Source organism: Acomys minous (assembly GCF_964271855.1).
Source record: "Acomys minous genome assembly, chromosome: 7".
In the NCBI taxonomy this organism is placed as follows: domain Eukaryota; kingdom Metazoa; phylum Chordata; class Mammalia; order Rodentia; family Muridae; genus Acomys; species Acomys minous.
In genome coordinates this window covers 41,151,444-41,166,314 of record NC_140488.1, presented here as the reverse complement: position 1 = coordinate 41,166,314, position 14,871 = coordinate 41,151,444, and the positions used below count along the sequence as shown (strand labels likewise).

Below are 14,871 nucleotides of genomic sequence, written 5' to 3'. Positions count from 1 at the left end.
GCTTGGGACCTTTGGAAGAGCAGATGGTACTCTTAACCTCTAAACCATTTCTCTACCCAGAAAAGTAATCTGTAGTTTAAAGAAGATACTTGGGATTTTGAATGGGCTAAGTTTTGCCTAGTAATAAAGCATAAAGCACACATTATTCTTTCAAAATCTTCCATTAGTCAAGCCCAGAAGGACTATTTGGTCACAACTGGAAAAGTTGTGTAGTGGGGAAGGTTGATTTCAGAACCTTTGGGCCAGGAACATAAGAAACTAATTCCTAATAAAGTGATAACTGGCCTGGAGAAATGGCTCAGTGGTTAAGAGCACTGGTTGATCTTCCAGATGACCTGGGTTCAATCCCCAGCACCCATGTGGCATTTCACAACTGTAACTCTAGTTCCAGAGTATCCTACACCTTGTTCTGGCCTCTACGTACACCAGCACATACATGGTGCGTATACATATTTGTAGGCAAATACACACACACACATACACACACACACACAAACATATGCAAAACACCCATACACACAAAATTTTAAAAGTAAAGTAGTAACTGACAATTAAGTATTAAATTAGAGTACTGACCCTTATAAGTGTCTGTAAGCAAAAGAACAACTGAGGAAGAAAAGACCTTTAGGATCAAGGAAGGAAACCAAAGAAGTATCAGGTGACGAGACTGCTGCTTTGAGAAGGGGGACAGGGGACATAAATTTCCTTCTATCCAGCTTGGATACCACTAGCTTGTTCTTTTACAAGCCATCTTTTCAATGCTTAAATCTGATCGTGTCATCCTCCTGCTTAAAACATCTTAGTAACGTTACTGTCTTAAACACTATAAATGCCTTATCATGGACCACAGGGCTTGTCTGTACCTGGTACCTCTCCATCTCTCCATTTTTATTTCTCCCAACTCCACCCACTGCCCAGGTGCTCCCTGTTCTCATAAACTGACACACACTAATAACTTAGCACAGTGATTGGCACATTGGACCACAACAGTTGAGTTCTGTCTGTGGATTAAATAAATAATTGAAGTGCAGTGTTCCTTACAGGTGTGTGTTATCATGTGTCTGCGTGCTCATGAATCATGCATCCTGGCATAGAGTTTCCCATTCTAGGCTCTACTGATATGTCAGGCAGGAGAGTTCTTTGTGATGGAAAGCTTTCTTGTGAATTGTGAGTTGGTTCATAGCAACTCCCTCTGTACCCACCAGATGCCAGTATAACACTGAAAACATTTCTAGACAGCCAAATGTGCCCTAAGGACATAACTGACCCTGTGTGAGAATCACTCTTTTATACTGATAGAAACAATAGGAACATTTTACTATTTAATAGTAGTCTCTTAAGAATTGAAATTAATAATACATATTTTGGACTTTACTGAACATCTTTTAAAGAAGGCCTTTAGGTCTCCATGCATTTTCTGTTTGCTGCCTTACCCTTTAACCGTGCATTCTTTTTAAAAAATTTTTTTTATTAATTCATTCATTTTACATCTCAATAGTTATCCCATCTCTTGTATCCTCCCATTCCTCCCTCCCTCCCGCTTTCCTCCTACTCCTCTCCCCTATGACTGTGACTGAGGGGGCCTCCTCCCCCGGTATATGCTCATAGGGTATCTAGTCTCTCCTTGGTAGTCTGCTATTCTTCCTCTGAGTGCCACCAGGCCTCCCCATCCAAGGGACGTGGTCAAATATGGGGCACTAGAGTTCGTGTGATAGTCCCCACTCTCCACTCAACTGTGGAGAATGTCTTGTCCATTGGCTAGATCTGAGTAGGGATTCAAAGTTTACTGCACGTATTGTCCTTGGCTGGTGCCATAGTTTGAGCAGAACCCCTGGGCCCAGGTCTGCCCTTCATAATGTTCTTCTTGTAGGTTTCTAGGACCCTCTGGATTCTTCTATTTCCCCATTCTCCCATACTTCTCTCACCTAAAGTCCCAACAGGATGTCCTCCCCTCTGTCCCACTTTCCTGATAAGTGACGACTTTCATGGGACATGCCCCTTGGGCTAGTGTCCAGATATAAGTGAATATATACCATTTGACTCTTTCTGCTTCTGGGTGAACTCACTCATTATGATCATTTCTAGTTCAATCCATTTGTCCGCAAATTTCGGGAATTCCTTGTTTTTAATAGCTGAGTAGTATTCCATAGTGTAAATGTACCACAATTTCTTTATCCATTCTTCTACTGAGGGACACTTAGGCTGTTTCCATGTTCTGGCTATTATGTATAAGGCTGCTATGAACATGGTTGAGCATATGTCTCTGTTTGTGCTGGAGCATCTTCTGGGTATATTCCAAGGAGTGGAATAACTGGGTCTTGAGGAGACAACTTCCTGAACAGAATACCAACAGCCCAGGCCTTAAGGTCAACAATTAATAAATGGGACCTCATGAGTCTGAGAAGCTTCTGTAAGGCAGGAGACACTGTCAACAGAACAAAGTGACAGCCTACAGACTGGGAAAAGATCTTTACCAACCCTGCATCTGACAAAGGTCTAATATCCAAAATATATAAAGAACTCAAGAAATTAAACACCACCAAACCAAATAACCCAATTGAGAAATGGGGCTTAGAACTAAACAGAGACATAGCAACAGAGGAATATCAAATGACTGAGAAACACTTAAAGAAATGTTCAACGTCTTTAGTCATCAGAGAAATGCAAATCAAAATGACTCTGAGATTCCATCTTACACCCATCAGAATGGCTAAGATCAAAAACTCAAGTGACACCACATGCTGGCGAGGATGTGGAGAGAGAGGAACATTGTTTCATTGCTGGTGGGAATGCAAACTAGTACAACCGCTTTGGAAATCTATCTGGTGCTATCTCAGAAAAATGGGAATAGGGTAACCATGCATTCTTATGATATCAATTAAGCATGTTATTTTTACATTGAGACTATCAGAAGAAAGGATATGTAGGACGAGTTCATTTTGTTCAGAAAACTAGTTGTGACAGGCATTGGTAAAAAGCTTGCCAACCCGAGATGAAGAAGCACAGGCAACAGTGGGTGCTGGGAAGGCAATTCACCTCTCCTGGGGTTGAGCTCTCCCCCCAACTTGGTTGTCTATTCAGAGTGATCAGCCCTGAAACCACATACACACTAACAACAAAAACAGATGCAAGATCTATTTACATATATTTGCACATACACTTGCATGCATGTGCGCATGCATGCACACACGTATGAAACACTAAAAATCAATGAAAAGGACGCTATCAATGTTAGAATGGGGGTATTTGGAAGAGATATGAGGGAATGGAACTGGGAGGGGCTAGAGGGAGGAAACGGAAGGGGATGAGGGAAAAAATATAATTTTATTTCAATTACAAATTTTTTTTTTAAAGAAAAGGAAAAACATTTCCAGCTACTGGATGGCAGATAATTCTAAGACAGAATAAGAGTTGGAGTGGCTGGAGTGATGGCTCAGTGGTTAAGAGAGGAACTGGGTTCAGCTCTCACTACCCACATGGTGGCTCACAACCATCTGGAACTCCACTCCCAGGGAGCTCTGACACCCACAGGCAATAAACATGCAGGCAGAACACCCATACACACAAAGTAAAGATAAACTCAAATAATTTTCAATGTTTTAATTAAAAAATAAATTTTAAAGGCTTTTTTTTTTCCTGAGACAGGATTTCTCTGTGTATCCTGGCTGTTCTGAAACTCACTCTGTAGATCAAGTTTGCTTGGAACACAGAGATTAAAAGTGGGCACGACAAATGCTCGACTAAAGAGAATAATTGAAAAAAATAATTTGAACTGATTTTCTGCAATATGGAAGATGGAATTCTATAATCAAAATTCTCAGACTCTATGAAGATTAAATTATACCAAGAAATGAGAAAATGAGAGAGAGGGAGAGGGAGAAGTAGAAGGAGAGGGAGAGGGAGAGAGAGAGAGAGAGAGAGAGAGAGAGAGAGAGAGAGAGAGAGAGAGAGAGAGAGAGAGAGAACACTAGAGAATGGGAGATTTACCCACTTCATGATTAAATTACCTTAAAATTTTCTTCTGTTAGCCCCTCATTTGTTTTGGAGTTTCTTATCATTGCAGCCACATATCTCTTGACTAAATTCCTGATAACTTCCTGGAATTAAAAACCCATGAAGAGGTATTCAATTTCCTTTTCAGGCTATCAGATAAATAAGGAACTTACTTAGAAAACTCTCTTATATCATTTTTGCAATAGGAAATCATTGGATTAATAAGTCATTGCATCCCTTGCATTTTGGTGACAGAGTGTGCCAGTACCATAAAATATACTCCAAAGGGAGAATTTCCACTCAAGCATAAGGTAAGCATGTATTCAGTGTGTGTGTGTGTGTGTGTGTGTGTGTGTGTGTGTGTGTGTGTGTGTGTGTGTGTGCTGAGATTACAAGAGCCCTTGAATGCTCATTCAATATCCATTCCTCTGGGAGGGGTTAAACTTTAGTACTGTTAGTGAAGTAAGGGATTTTTCTCTTCATGGAGTTGAGAGTCACTAAAGTGAGCTAGTAGTTTTATAATCAAGGCACATTTTTAAAATAGAATAAACACTTCACCCTTATAGAACAGGCCTCTTTTAGCCTCAGGGGAATGGAAGGCACATGGTTGCAAGGTTTGTAGTGATAGCTGCCACTTATGCAATGTGTCTGGCAGTATGCCAGGCACCATCTACACTGAACTTTACAGCCCAGTGATTTAACTTTTCCTATTATTCCTGGTTTACAGATGAAGAAGCTAAGGCTCAGTGATGTTAACTGGGTTCTTCAGCAGCACACTGCTAGTAAATGGAGACATTAGAGTTTGATTTTACTCCAGGCTGATTCCAAAACCTATAATAATAGTTAGAGATGCTGTACTGCCACTTCTGCTACTTGATGAACTCTGAGACGTCACTGACATGCCCAGAGGATGATTTGTTCCTTTTGTTAGGATGCTCGAAGCAGAAAATAAAGGTGATGAATCTTGCCTAGGTTTCACTGTTTAAAAAATTGTTAACCTTGAGGGTTGGCATAGTGAGAGAAGGGTCGCCTATGATGCACTGTCTTTTGTATTTCTTGTGATTATTTACACCTAAGAGGAACAAAATTAGGGAAGCCGTTGTGGAATAAGGTTGAATTTCCTTTTCTTTAAACCTTGTAGAATATTTTTCTACTTGGGTTTCTTGAGACAAGGTCTTAAGGTGGCCTTTGAACTTGTTACATACTTGAGGATATCATTGAACCTCTGATCCTTTGGCCTCCATCACATTCAGTTATGTGTGGTGTTGGAGATCAAACCTGGGGCTTTATGTGTGGTAGGCAAACACTCTCCCAACTGAGATATGTCTCGTAGTCTGCATTTCTTTTGATCCAGAAAATTAAATGTAGTCTCTTATCTGTGGTTTTCAAATATTACTTTCAATAAGTCTCTTCCACATTAGGGTGCTTGGTTGTCTTCTGGCTGGCCCCATAAGATGCACAGATCTACTCCTTTGATTAAAGCCATGTTTATAATTTGGAAAGCCCTTGTATCCTGATAGAAGATCTTGCTTTGCTTAAGTTACTAATAATATCCTCATGTTCTGTGTTCCCTCTTTCTTATGTATTCCTATTGCTGTGTGTGCGCTTTTTGTTCCAGCAAGTTTTGCCTTCCTAATCACTTAATTTTAATAGTTTTCATGAGGTAATACCTTCCAACCCTGATAGCTAATACGCTTCTAAAGGGTATGAAGATTTTTTTTGTCTTACTTGTCTACAGTGATTTCTCTAGTGTGTATCTTAATGCCTGCTGTATACTAGGTACTTCTTTACTCATTGACTGGCTGAGCAACTACCTATCTGCTCCTTAGTCTGAAGGAAGACAGCTTTCTAAGGTCTGGATGGCTCACATCCAGCTGGGCTGAGGTAGCACTAAATGGAGACTAACAGGGATACAGGGCAGGTGATTTTGTCCTGATGAGTTCATTACTTCAGTCTTGAGTGAGTGGCAGCCTTTCCAGGGCTCCTCCCCAAGTTAAGTCTACACATAGCTAAAGGTGCGTTTCTTTCTACTCCACAGAACTGTTTAGACCCAGTGCGTAAGTGGTACCTGATAATGTTGATTTTGTATCAGGCTATCAGCATGGCGTTCCTGGAATTCAAAACAGAAAGAGAGGTTATATCAGTTGGCCAACACCCTACCCATTCACCCACCGCAAGGAGTTGTAAATATTACGACTGGAGAATGAGACGGTGGCTCCTGGCTGACAAATAACAAGAGCAGGAATAGGAACTATCATGACGGAGGGAAAGGAAGAGAACAGCTTTGTGTAAAGAGAAACAGAGTTTTCTCTTTAAAATTGGTCTTACTGTGAAGCTTCTCAAGTTATGTCTCCTTCTTCTTCCATCAGGGTCTCTTTTGGGACAGAAGGTGTTGTTGAACCAGTTGCCAAGATAGAGAAATGATTTGGGGCTGGGGATAATGTTGAAAGGAGGTGGCAAGGTACCACCTTCGTCAAAGTAACTCATCCAGAGCTTTGTTCTTGCAAACTTCCACTCAATGTCAGCGTGATCCTATGAAAGACACAAGTGCAAGGTTTGAGAGACAGGAAGCAGGAAAATGCACGTATGTCTCATTTTAACCTCTGTAGTTGCTTCCATAGCTAGCAAGCTGATAGTCGCTTTATAAACCCAAATCACATATACCTTATAAATGCAAATTAATTGATCTGGCAATTCACATTGAGAGAGAAATCGTGTTTGGTTTAGTGGTGCATGCCTCTAAACCCAACTACTTAGAAAGTTGAGGCAGGAGGATCATGAGTTTGAGACTGGCCTGACCTATATAGTAAGATACTACATTAAAATAGAAGAAAAGGTGGTGGTAGGGGTGTGAGTCAGTAGTAGAGCACTTAGCACTTGCTTAGCATGTATGAGACCATGGGTCCAATTACCGGAACTGAAAAAAAAAAAACCAACAAGAAGGGGGAAGAATGAAGGGAGGCATCGGGGGAGGGGATAGCAGAAAGAGTATACACAGGCCTCTTCACTATAGTAGAGTTTAGTAATAATTAACAACTATAAACAACCTAAATAGTCAATAATCTTTTAAATAAATGATGTCACAACAAGATCACTCTTTATGTATAGAATATATATGAATATATTCATCTGTTCAAGATCTTGGGTGCAAAAACCACAATATATGTTGCATGCAAGTATCTCATTTAATTCAACTAAAATGCATATTTACATGTTCTAGGCAGAGGTGCACTAAACTAAATCATTGGTATTTTCAAGAGGTGGAGATAGGATTAAGGAAGTTGTTTCATTTGTATTTGGAGGAGGTTCCTGAGAGAATTGTATATTTTTATTATTCCCTATCTGAAGCCACCAGCAAACAGAAAAAAACAAAACATTTTTTTTCATCTCCAACTGAAGGCTCTTCTATAAGTTCTTTAGGACAGCAAAGTATAGCTGTATAGCGTTTTTCCCCAAATGAAATTCTCCTAGTGCTGAATTCTACAACCAGGCTCAACTTGACAGTCACCTGTAAGTTGTGTGTCCTACTGAGGCTGTGTTGGCATTCAAAGCATTTTTTTCCAAGACAGGGTTTCTCTGTGTAGCCCTATATGTTCTGGAACTTTCTCTGTGAACCAGGCTGGCCTTGAACTCAGAGATCTGACTGTCTCTGCCTCCCAGGTGCTGGGATTAAAGGCATGCGCCACCACTGTCTGTCACCGCCCCCCCCACCTCTCTCCCTTTCCTTTTGGTTTGGTTTGGTTTTCTTTTTTGAGAAAGAGTTTTTCTGTGTAGCCTTGCCTGTACTAGACTTGTTTTGTATACCAGGCTGGCCTTGAACTCATAGAGATCCATCTGCCTCTGCCTCTGCCTCCCCAGGTGCTGGGATTACAGGCGTGTGCCACCACGCCTGCTCCTCAAAGTATTTTTTCCTCAAAGTATTTTAAAGAGACTACAATTCAGCTATTATAAGTGTTTCACATGTATGTCCCTGTAAATTACCATTATAAGGTACACAAACATATAATTTAAAATTTTTGGTTGTTATTTTCTTTGTTTCTTAAAGATTTATTTATTATGTATACAGCGTTCTGTCTACATGTACACCTGCATACCAGAAGAGGGCACCAGATCTCATTATAGATGGTCATGAACCACCATGTGGGTGCTGGGAATTGAACTCAGGGCCTTTGGAGGAGCAGACAGTGCTCTTAACCTCTGAGCCATCTCTCCAGCCCTCACAGACATACTATTATACATTTCTAGAACATTTTTTTTGAAATTGTGTCTTGCTGTGAAGCTCTGGCCAGCATGGTATTCACTTTTTAGACCAGTTTTTCCTCAAAGCCATGAGTGAACTCCCTGCCTCATCTTGAATCAAATCTGTCTGTTTCTAGAACTTGAAATATGTGTATGGAGTGATGTAATCACTACCAGAATTAGCATGTACAATGGTTCTGTCCTCTTACAAAGTTCTCTTGTGTTGCCCCTTTGTCATCAAACTCTCTAACAACTAGCCCCTGCCAATTGTTCCTGTCCTCTCTGCTCCTATTGTTTACCTTTACCAATTTGCCATATAAATAGAACCCTACAGTTGGTAACCCTTTGACATGAGATTACTTCACTGAGCCTGACACATTTGAGACCTACCTATGGCTTTTATGTATCTGTGCATTCATTCTTACTGCTTGTGAACTTTCCTTTGGTTGGGTGTATGATGAGTTGTTTCCAGCATTTAATAATGAATAAAGCTGCTATGACCATGAATGATTTTTTTTTCATTTCCCCAGCATCACTGAGAGTGGTATTACTAAGTCATGATGATTATGTGTGTGTGACATTATAACAAACTGCCATTAGTTCTCCATATCTTCTTCCGTGCTTGTTATAGTTTGTAACAGGATCTCACTATGGTTTTCAATGGCATTTGCCAAATGGGTAACGTTGTTGAATTATCTGCTGTTATGCATATTGGCCATCTGAAAATCGTCTCTGGTCTAGTATCTGCTCACATCCTTTGTCCACTTTTATTGGCTTGCACACATGTTTAGGGTCTTCTAAACTTGTGGGAATACATTTCACATTTGCAAAGCCCTCATGTATATATCATTCCTCAAAATTTTTGTTTTCATAGTTTTAGTCAGCCTCTTGTCAATCCACTGGCTTCATTTTCGCATTCAGTGCCACTTTGAAACCTGAACAACCAACAGTTAGCTTCCCTCCATGAATGAGCTCAGAATGAGGTCACATAAAGTAAGTCTCTGTAAACAGGGGTTACTGGGCTAGCTTAGTATGCAAAGGTGCTTGCTGCCAAGGCTGACAACCTGAATTCAAGTCCTAGGACACAGATGGTGGAAGGAAAGAACTCACCCCTACAATTGTCCTGGCTCTTCCACATGCATGTTGCAGACCGTGTGCATATGTGTGCACACATGTGTGCACAGGCACACACAAAAAACTAATTAATAATTAATGTAAATAAGAATATTTCTGTAACTCTTTCCCACACCGCTTCTGAACTAATCAAATGGGCTAACTATATGAAGATAATGTGGGCAGAAATGCAAAACCTGTTTCATTCCAGTGGCTTCCAGGATGTTGTTTTTCACATGTGTCATTGACTGCTTGATTTTGAGGCTAGAGTGCTGTCTGTGTGGTTAACAATGAAAACGCAACATGACGCTGCCTTTAAAACAAAGGAAAATGGCATGATGATCAAATGCAATAAGTGAGTCTTGAGTTCTGTGAAGGACATGCTTGAAAATAGTAAGGAGATTCTGGCAAAGAGGGACAATAATTATCAGTGAGAACTTCTCAGCTGTGTTATGGCAATAGAATATGTGCTATAGCATTTTTGAACAAAATATCATGGTATTTGCAAAATTGAAATGTTGAAAAAATAACTCAGGACCTTTCCAAATTTGTTTTATGTGAAGCTTTATTTACTTCAAGGGCCATGATTGCTTATGGTTGATGATTCATACCCATTAAATTTTACCTTAAAATAATGTTTGATAAGGGGCTGGAGAGATGGCTCAGTGGCTAAGAGCACTGACTACTCTTCCATAGGTCCTGAGTTCAACTCCCAGCAACCACATGGTGGCTCATAGCCATGTATAGTGTGATCTGGTGCCCTCTTCTGGCCTGGAGGTGTACATGCAGATAGAGCACTCATACACATAAAATAAATAAATAAAATATTAAAAAATAAAGATGTTAGAAAAAATAATGTTAGATAAGGGTTTGAGGTATAGCTCAGTAGTAGGGTACATACTTAACATTCCTTACCTTGCATTCCAGCATCAAAACGAAACAAAACAAAGCAAAGCAAAACAAAACAAAATAAAACCATGCTTCCTCAGGTATATGGAATAATTGTTTCTTTAAAGTCAGCTTTTTTGTTTGTTTGTTTGTTTTATTGAGATAGTGGCTCACTATTCCTGACTGCCTGGAACTCTCTATGTAAGCCAGGCTGACCTTGAACTCATAGAGATCTTTACTGCCTTTGTCTCCTGGTGCTAGGATTAAAGACAAGTATCACCCCACCAACTTAAAACCAACTTTTCAAATGTTTACATACCAAAAAGAGGTTTTATATTTTTCTGGAGTACAACATGATATTTTAATGTATGTGTGCATTGTGAAATGATTTAATGAAACTTATTACTCATCCGTTACTTTGCATAGTCAACAATTGTGGTGGGAACATTTAAGATGCCCCAATCTAATTTTTAGAAACTGACTGTGCTACATCACACTAAAAGGAAAAATTAAAGTTGCCTATGAAATAGAGGCTGCTATTTAGATGACTCTTGAAATGAAGATTTTTTCCATCTAAAGTATCTAGGTGGGCCACAGATAATTACAAAGTTGCTCTTTAGTGAAAGGAGACCCAGGGGCAGTGCCAAAGTGATATGTAGGAGAGACTCAGCTGGCCATTCTTGCCCTTGAAGGAGGAAGATTGGCGGTAACCAAAGAAGGCAGGAAGTTTCTAGAGACTGAAAAAGAAAAAAGCCAGGGACATGACTTTTTTGCTAGAGCCTTGAGAACATTCAGCGAACACCATGATATCAGTGGTGGGAAGTGAAGGCTGATATAGGCCTCATCATGCTTCCTTGCGATGCTCTGCTGGACTGAAGGACTTAGTTGCTTGTTGGCTATTGACTGCATGCTTCTCTCAGTTCCTTGTTACATGTTCCAGGGCAGCTTAGAGCAGCTCATAGCTCATTTTTAATCACAGTGAGAGGAAAAAAAAACCCCAGTATGTTCATACTTGAAACTCACAATTTCTTTTTTGTAATCTCTCAGCCTTTGAAAGGTATAATTGAAAAATAAACATTGCAATTTTAGGGGTATAGCATATGTGAGATAATTAATACATATTTCACTTTATACATCTAAGAGAGAGCACTGAAGATGCATTTTCAGTGACCTCAAACACTCAGCATTGTATTATTACTTGTAGTCATCATACTCCAAAGTGGTTCCTTAGATCCAGCCCATGCTCAAGAAAAAAAAAAAAAACGCATAAGGAAGGGGTGGTAGTTAGCGGTTCATCTCTGACACTCCAAACCACAAGATCATTTCTGTAAAGTGAGAAACCAAATGACTGTAAGACTAGATACCAAATCCTTTTCTCTCTCCCTTCCTTCATTCCTCCCTCCCTCCCTCCCTGTCTGTCTGTCTGTCTGTCTGTCTGTCTGTCTGTCTGTCCCTGTCTCTGTCTCTCTGTCTCTGTCTCTGTCTCTCTGTCTCTGTCTCTGTCTCTCTCTCTCTCTCTCTCTCTCTCTCTCTCTCTCTCTCTCTCTCTCTCTCTCTCTCTCTGTGTGTGTGTGTGTGTGTGTGTGACATGGACAGCTGTGCATGCATGTGGAGAGCAGAGGCCGATGTTCGGTATCTTCCACAATCACCTTGTATTTTGAGACTAAGTCTCTCACTGGGCCCTGGAGCTTGCGGGTTTGGCTATGTTGGCTGACCAGTGAGCCCCAGAGACCATCCTGTTGTTATCTCCTAGTTCTGGTATACATCATTATGACTGTTCTGTGGGTGCCGGAGATTAAACCCAGGTTTTCATGCCTGCATGGCAAGAACTTTACGCACGGAGTCATCCTCCTCAGCCCCAACAAATCTTCTTCTAAATCAGATGGTATTTATTCATTTGTTTAATTCATTCTGCTCTCATATTATTACATCCTGACCAGTTTCCCCTCCCTCCCCGCCTCCCAATCAGAGGATGGAAAGATCTCCCATGCTCAAGTATCCATAGGATTAGCATAGTAAAAATGGCCATCTTACCAAAAGCAATCTACAGATTCAATGCAATCCCCATCAAAATACCCACACAATTCTTTACAGACCTTGGGGGAACAATACTCAACTTCATATGTTAAAAAAAAATAAAACAGAATAGCTAAAACAATCCTGTACAAGAAAAGAACTTCTGGAGGAATCTCCATCCCTGATTTCAAGCTGTACTTCAGAGCAATGGTAATGAAAATAGCATGGATTCTAATTCTTTACCTTCATTAAGGTTTGAAGCCAACCCAGTCAAGTCATCAGATGAGAGTGTTAAAAATACTGTTTTATGAAAAAATTACTACATGACAATTTGACACAAAACTCCAAATGAATTGACACTCTCATTATAACACTATCTTATGGATATAAAAACTATTTCTTAGCATTTACTTTATTAAAATGAAAACATAATTGATGCTGACTCCTTTTCCTGCATATTACTCAGTATTCACCCATGACTATAATAACTAGTTGGAATAAAAGCCTGCCGTGTATCTTTAAGAAATGTATTTGCAATAAAATAAAAATTTTACGTCTAATGACTATCAAAATTTGTAAAAATTTGTGTTTCTTTGAACAGTTTTGACACTAGTTGAATGATAGCTAAATTCAGAAGAATAATTTTAACATTACCTTATCATTACAGGGAGTAAAAAAAATCACATTTTAGTTTATAGTTTATTGTAACAAATGGCAAGGTAATAGAAAATAAGAACCTTTAAATGTAAGAACTGCTGTGGCCGTGTGTAATGTAAATAAGAGTTCAAGGAGCAGGGGACTGGACATTTCTGCCCTTCAGAAGGAGTTGAACCATTTACTTTTAAACACATGGTTGGTTCTGCTTAGCATAGAGTGAGGCAAAGAAGAGTTTTACTTGAAATATCAGTCTACCAAACACCATACTCCATACTCCATAATTTATATCTCACACTACTCATTAAACCTATAAAGCCCAAAATATAAAGTAGACACATGATTTTTTTCTTCAGATTTATCAGTGTGGTGAATGAGAGCCCTGCAGCTGTAAAAAAAAAAAATGAAATCATTAAAAATAGATGGATATTGGGGTTATGATACTTTAAAAAATTTTTTTGTTTGTTCATTTATTTATTTATTCTTTCATTCAATATATCCAAACCACAACCTTCCCTCCTGCCACTCTTGCCAGCCCCTCCCCCCATCTCTCCCCCAGATCCTAAGTTTCCCTTCAGAAGAGAGCAGGCCTCCCAGGGATAGCAACATAACATGGCATATCAAGATGCAATAAGCTTAGGCACAAACCTTCATATTGGGGGTAGTATCTATCTTAAGAGTGAGGTGACCAAGTCTCAGAAAAAAAAAAAACCTCACCCTGTCTCTCACATGTGGATCCTAACTGATAATGTTTTATGTACATCAATATGGAGCGATGAGAGGGAGATATAGACTGTAAAACTAGATAGGAATCCAGGAAGGGGGGGGGGAAAGAGGTTACGAAACAAGAGAGGTCACATGTGACACAAAAGTAGAAAGGAAGCTAGTGGAGTTGGAGTCTCAGTGATGGCGGGCGGGGGGCGGGGGGCGGGGGCGGCGGGGAGAGATGAGAAGAACAAGAAAGAAGAGAAATGACAAGACCATTTCCATAACAAAGCCTATGTTAATAAAAAATAAAACACACAAACAAGTGCTGTTGATGACAGCTTGAAGAGAGAGAGAGCTTCAATACACACACACACACACACACACACACACACACACACACACACACACACACACACCCTCCATGACTATGATAACTACCAGTGTCCTGAAATTCAGCTATGGGAGGCTGTGTTGGTATAGGTACTTTGGGATACAAAGACAGGAGGTAGCAGTGACATGATATGGAGGGTAACCCTTCTATTGGGGAGTGAGCAAAAGTTTGAAAATCAAACCAGGGTTTAGAATAAAGCTCTGCTACTCACTAGCCATGTGCTTTCAGACCAATAAACTTACGTCTTTGAAGCTGGTATGTACGTATGTGTTGGTTCTGAACATATAATACCAGGAACAAACCTTGAGTTATCATTGTATCTTTTGATGTCCTAGAATAGAGACCCTGTCAATCGTGGAAATACACTGTGTATCTGGCATCGTTCTTCAAACGAAGAAGACATTCAATATGATATTCTATGACCTGAGTTGAATTTTCAAATGCAAAATTCTATCCTTAGACATTTTCAAATGGGATAATATGGGGAGATGTGGAGATGGCTCAGTGGGTAAAGTGCCTGCTGTTACTTTCTGATGTACTTTGGGTAGACATTCTGGTATCTGGAAATCATCTGTTTTCTGCTTGTTTGCTTTTGTAGTTCCTATGTGAGTTCAGCTTTTTAAAAAATTGTGTTTTATTTGTATTTTATTTATTTATTTTTAATTATTATTTTTTTTAGTTTGTTTGAAACAGAGTATCTCTTTGTACCTCAGGCTGGCTTCAAACTCCTGATCTAGTACTCTCTGCCTCCTGGGTTTTGTACATGTTTGAAAAGATAAGCAACTATGTCCTTTAAAAAGTAATTTGCTTAATGAAAAAAGAGGGCTTGAATTTGACAAAAGATCAAGGAGGATTATATTGGAGGCTTT

At 39.7% G+C, this 14,871-nt stretch overlaps 1 protein-coding gene and 1 long non-coding RNA gene across 3 annotated transcripts in view; one reads left to right on the top strand and one right to left on the bottom strand.

The window, feature by feature from the left end:
* Positions 1 to 14,871, bottom strand: part of TRPC5 (transient receptor potential cation channel subfamily C member 5) — a 263,064-nt gene that overhangs the window by 9,591 nt on the left and 238,602 nt on the right. For both annotated transcript variants that reach the window (XM_084788954.1, XM_084788955.1), the window contains exons 8-10: positions 6,322 to 6,525; positions 6,062 to 6,103; positions 4,008 to 4,097 (exon numbers count right to left, since the gene is read on the bottom strand). In XM_084788954.1, the coding sequence (XP_084645080.1) occupies positions 4,008 to 4,097; positions 6,062 to 6,103; positions 6,322 to 6,525 (336 nt within the window). The remainder of the gene's footprint in view (positions 1 to 4,007; positions 4,098 to 6,061; positions 6,104 to 6,321; positions 6,526 to 14,871) is intronic.
* LOC311601484 lies at positions 4,146 to 4,960 on the top strand. Its single transcript, XR_014780584.1, has 2 exons — positions 4,146 to 4,304; positions 4,721 to 4,960. It is a non-coding gene; the product is annotated as an uncharacterized lncRNA (long non-coding RNA).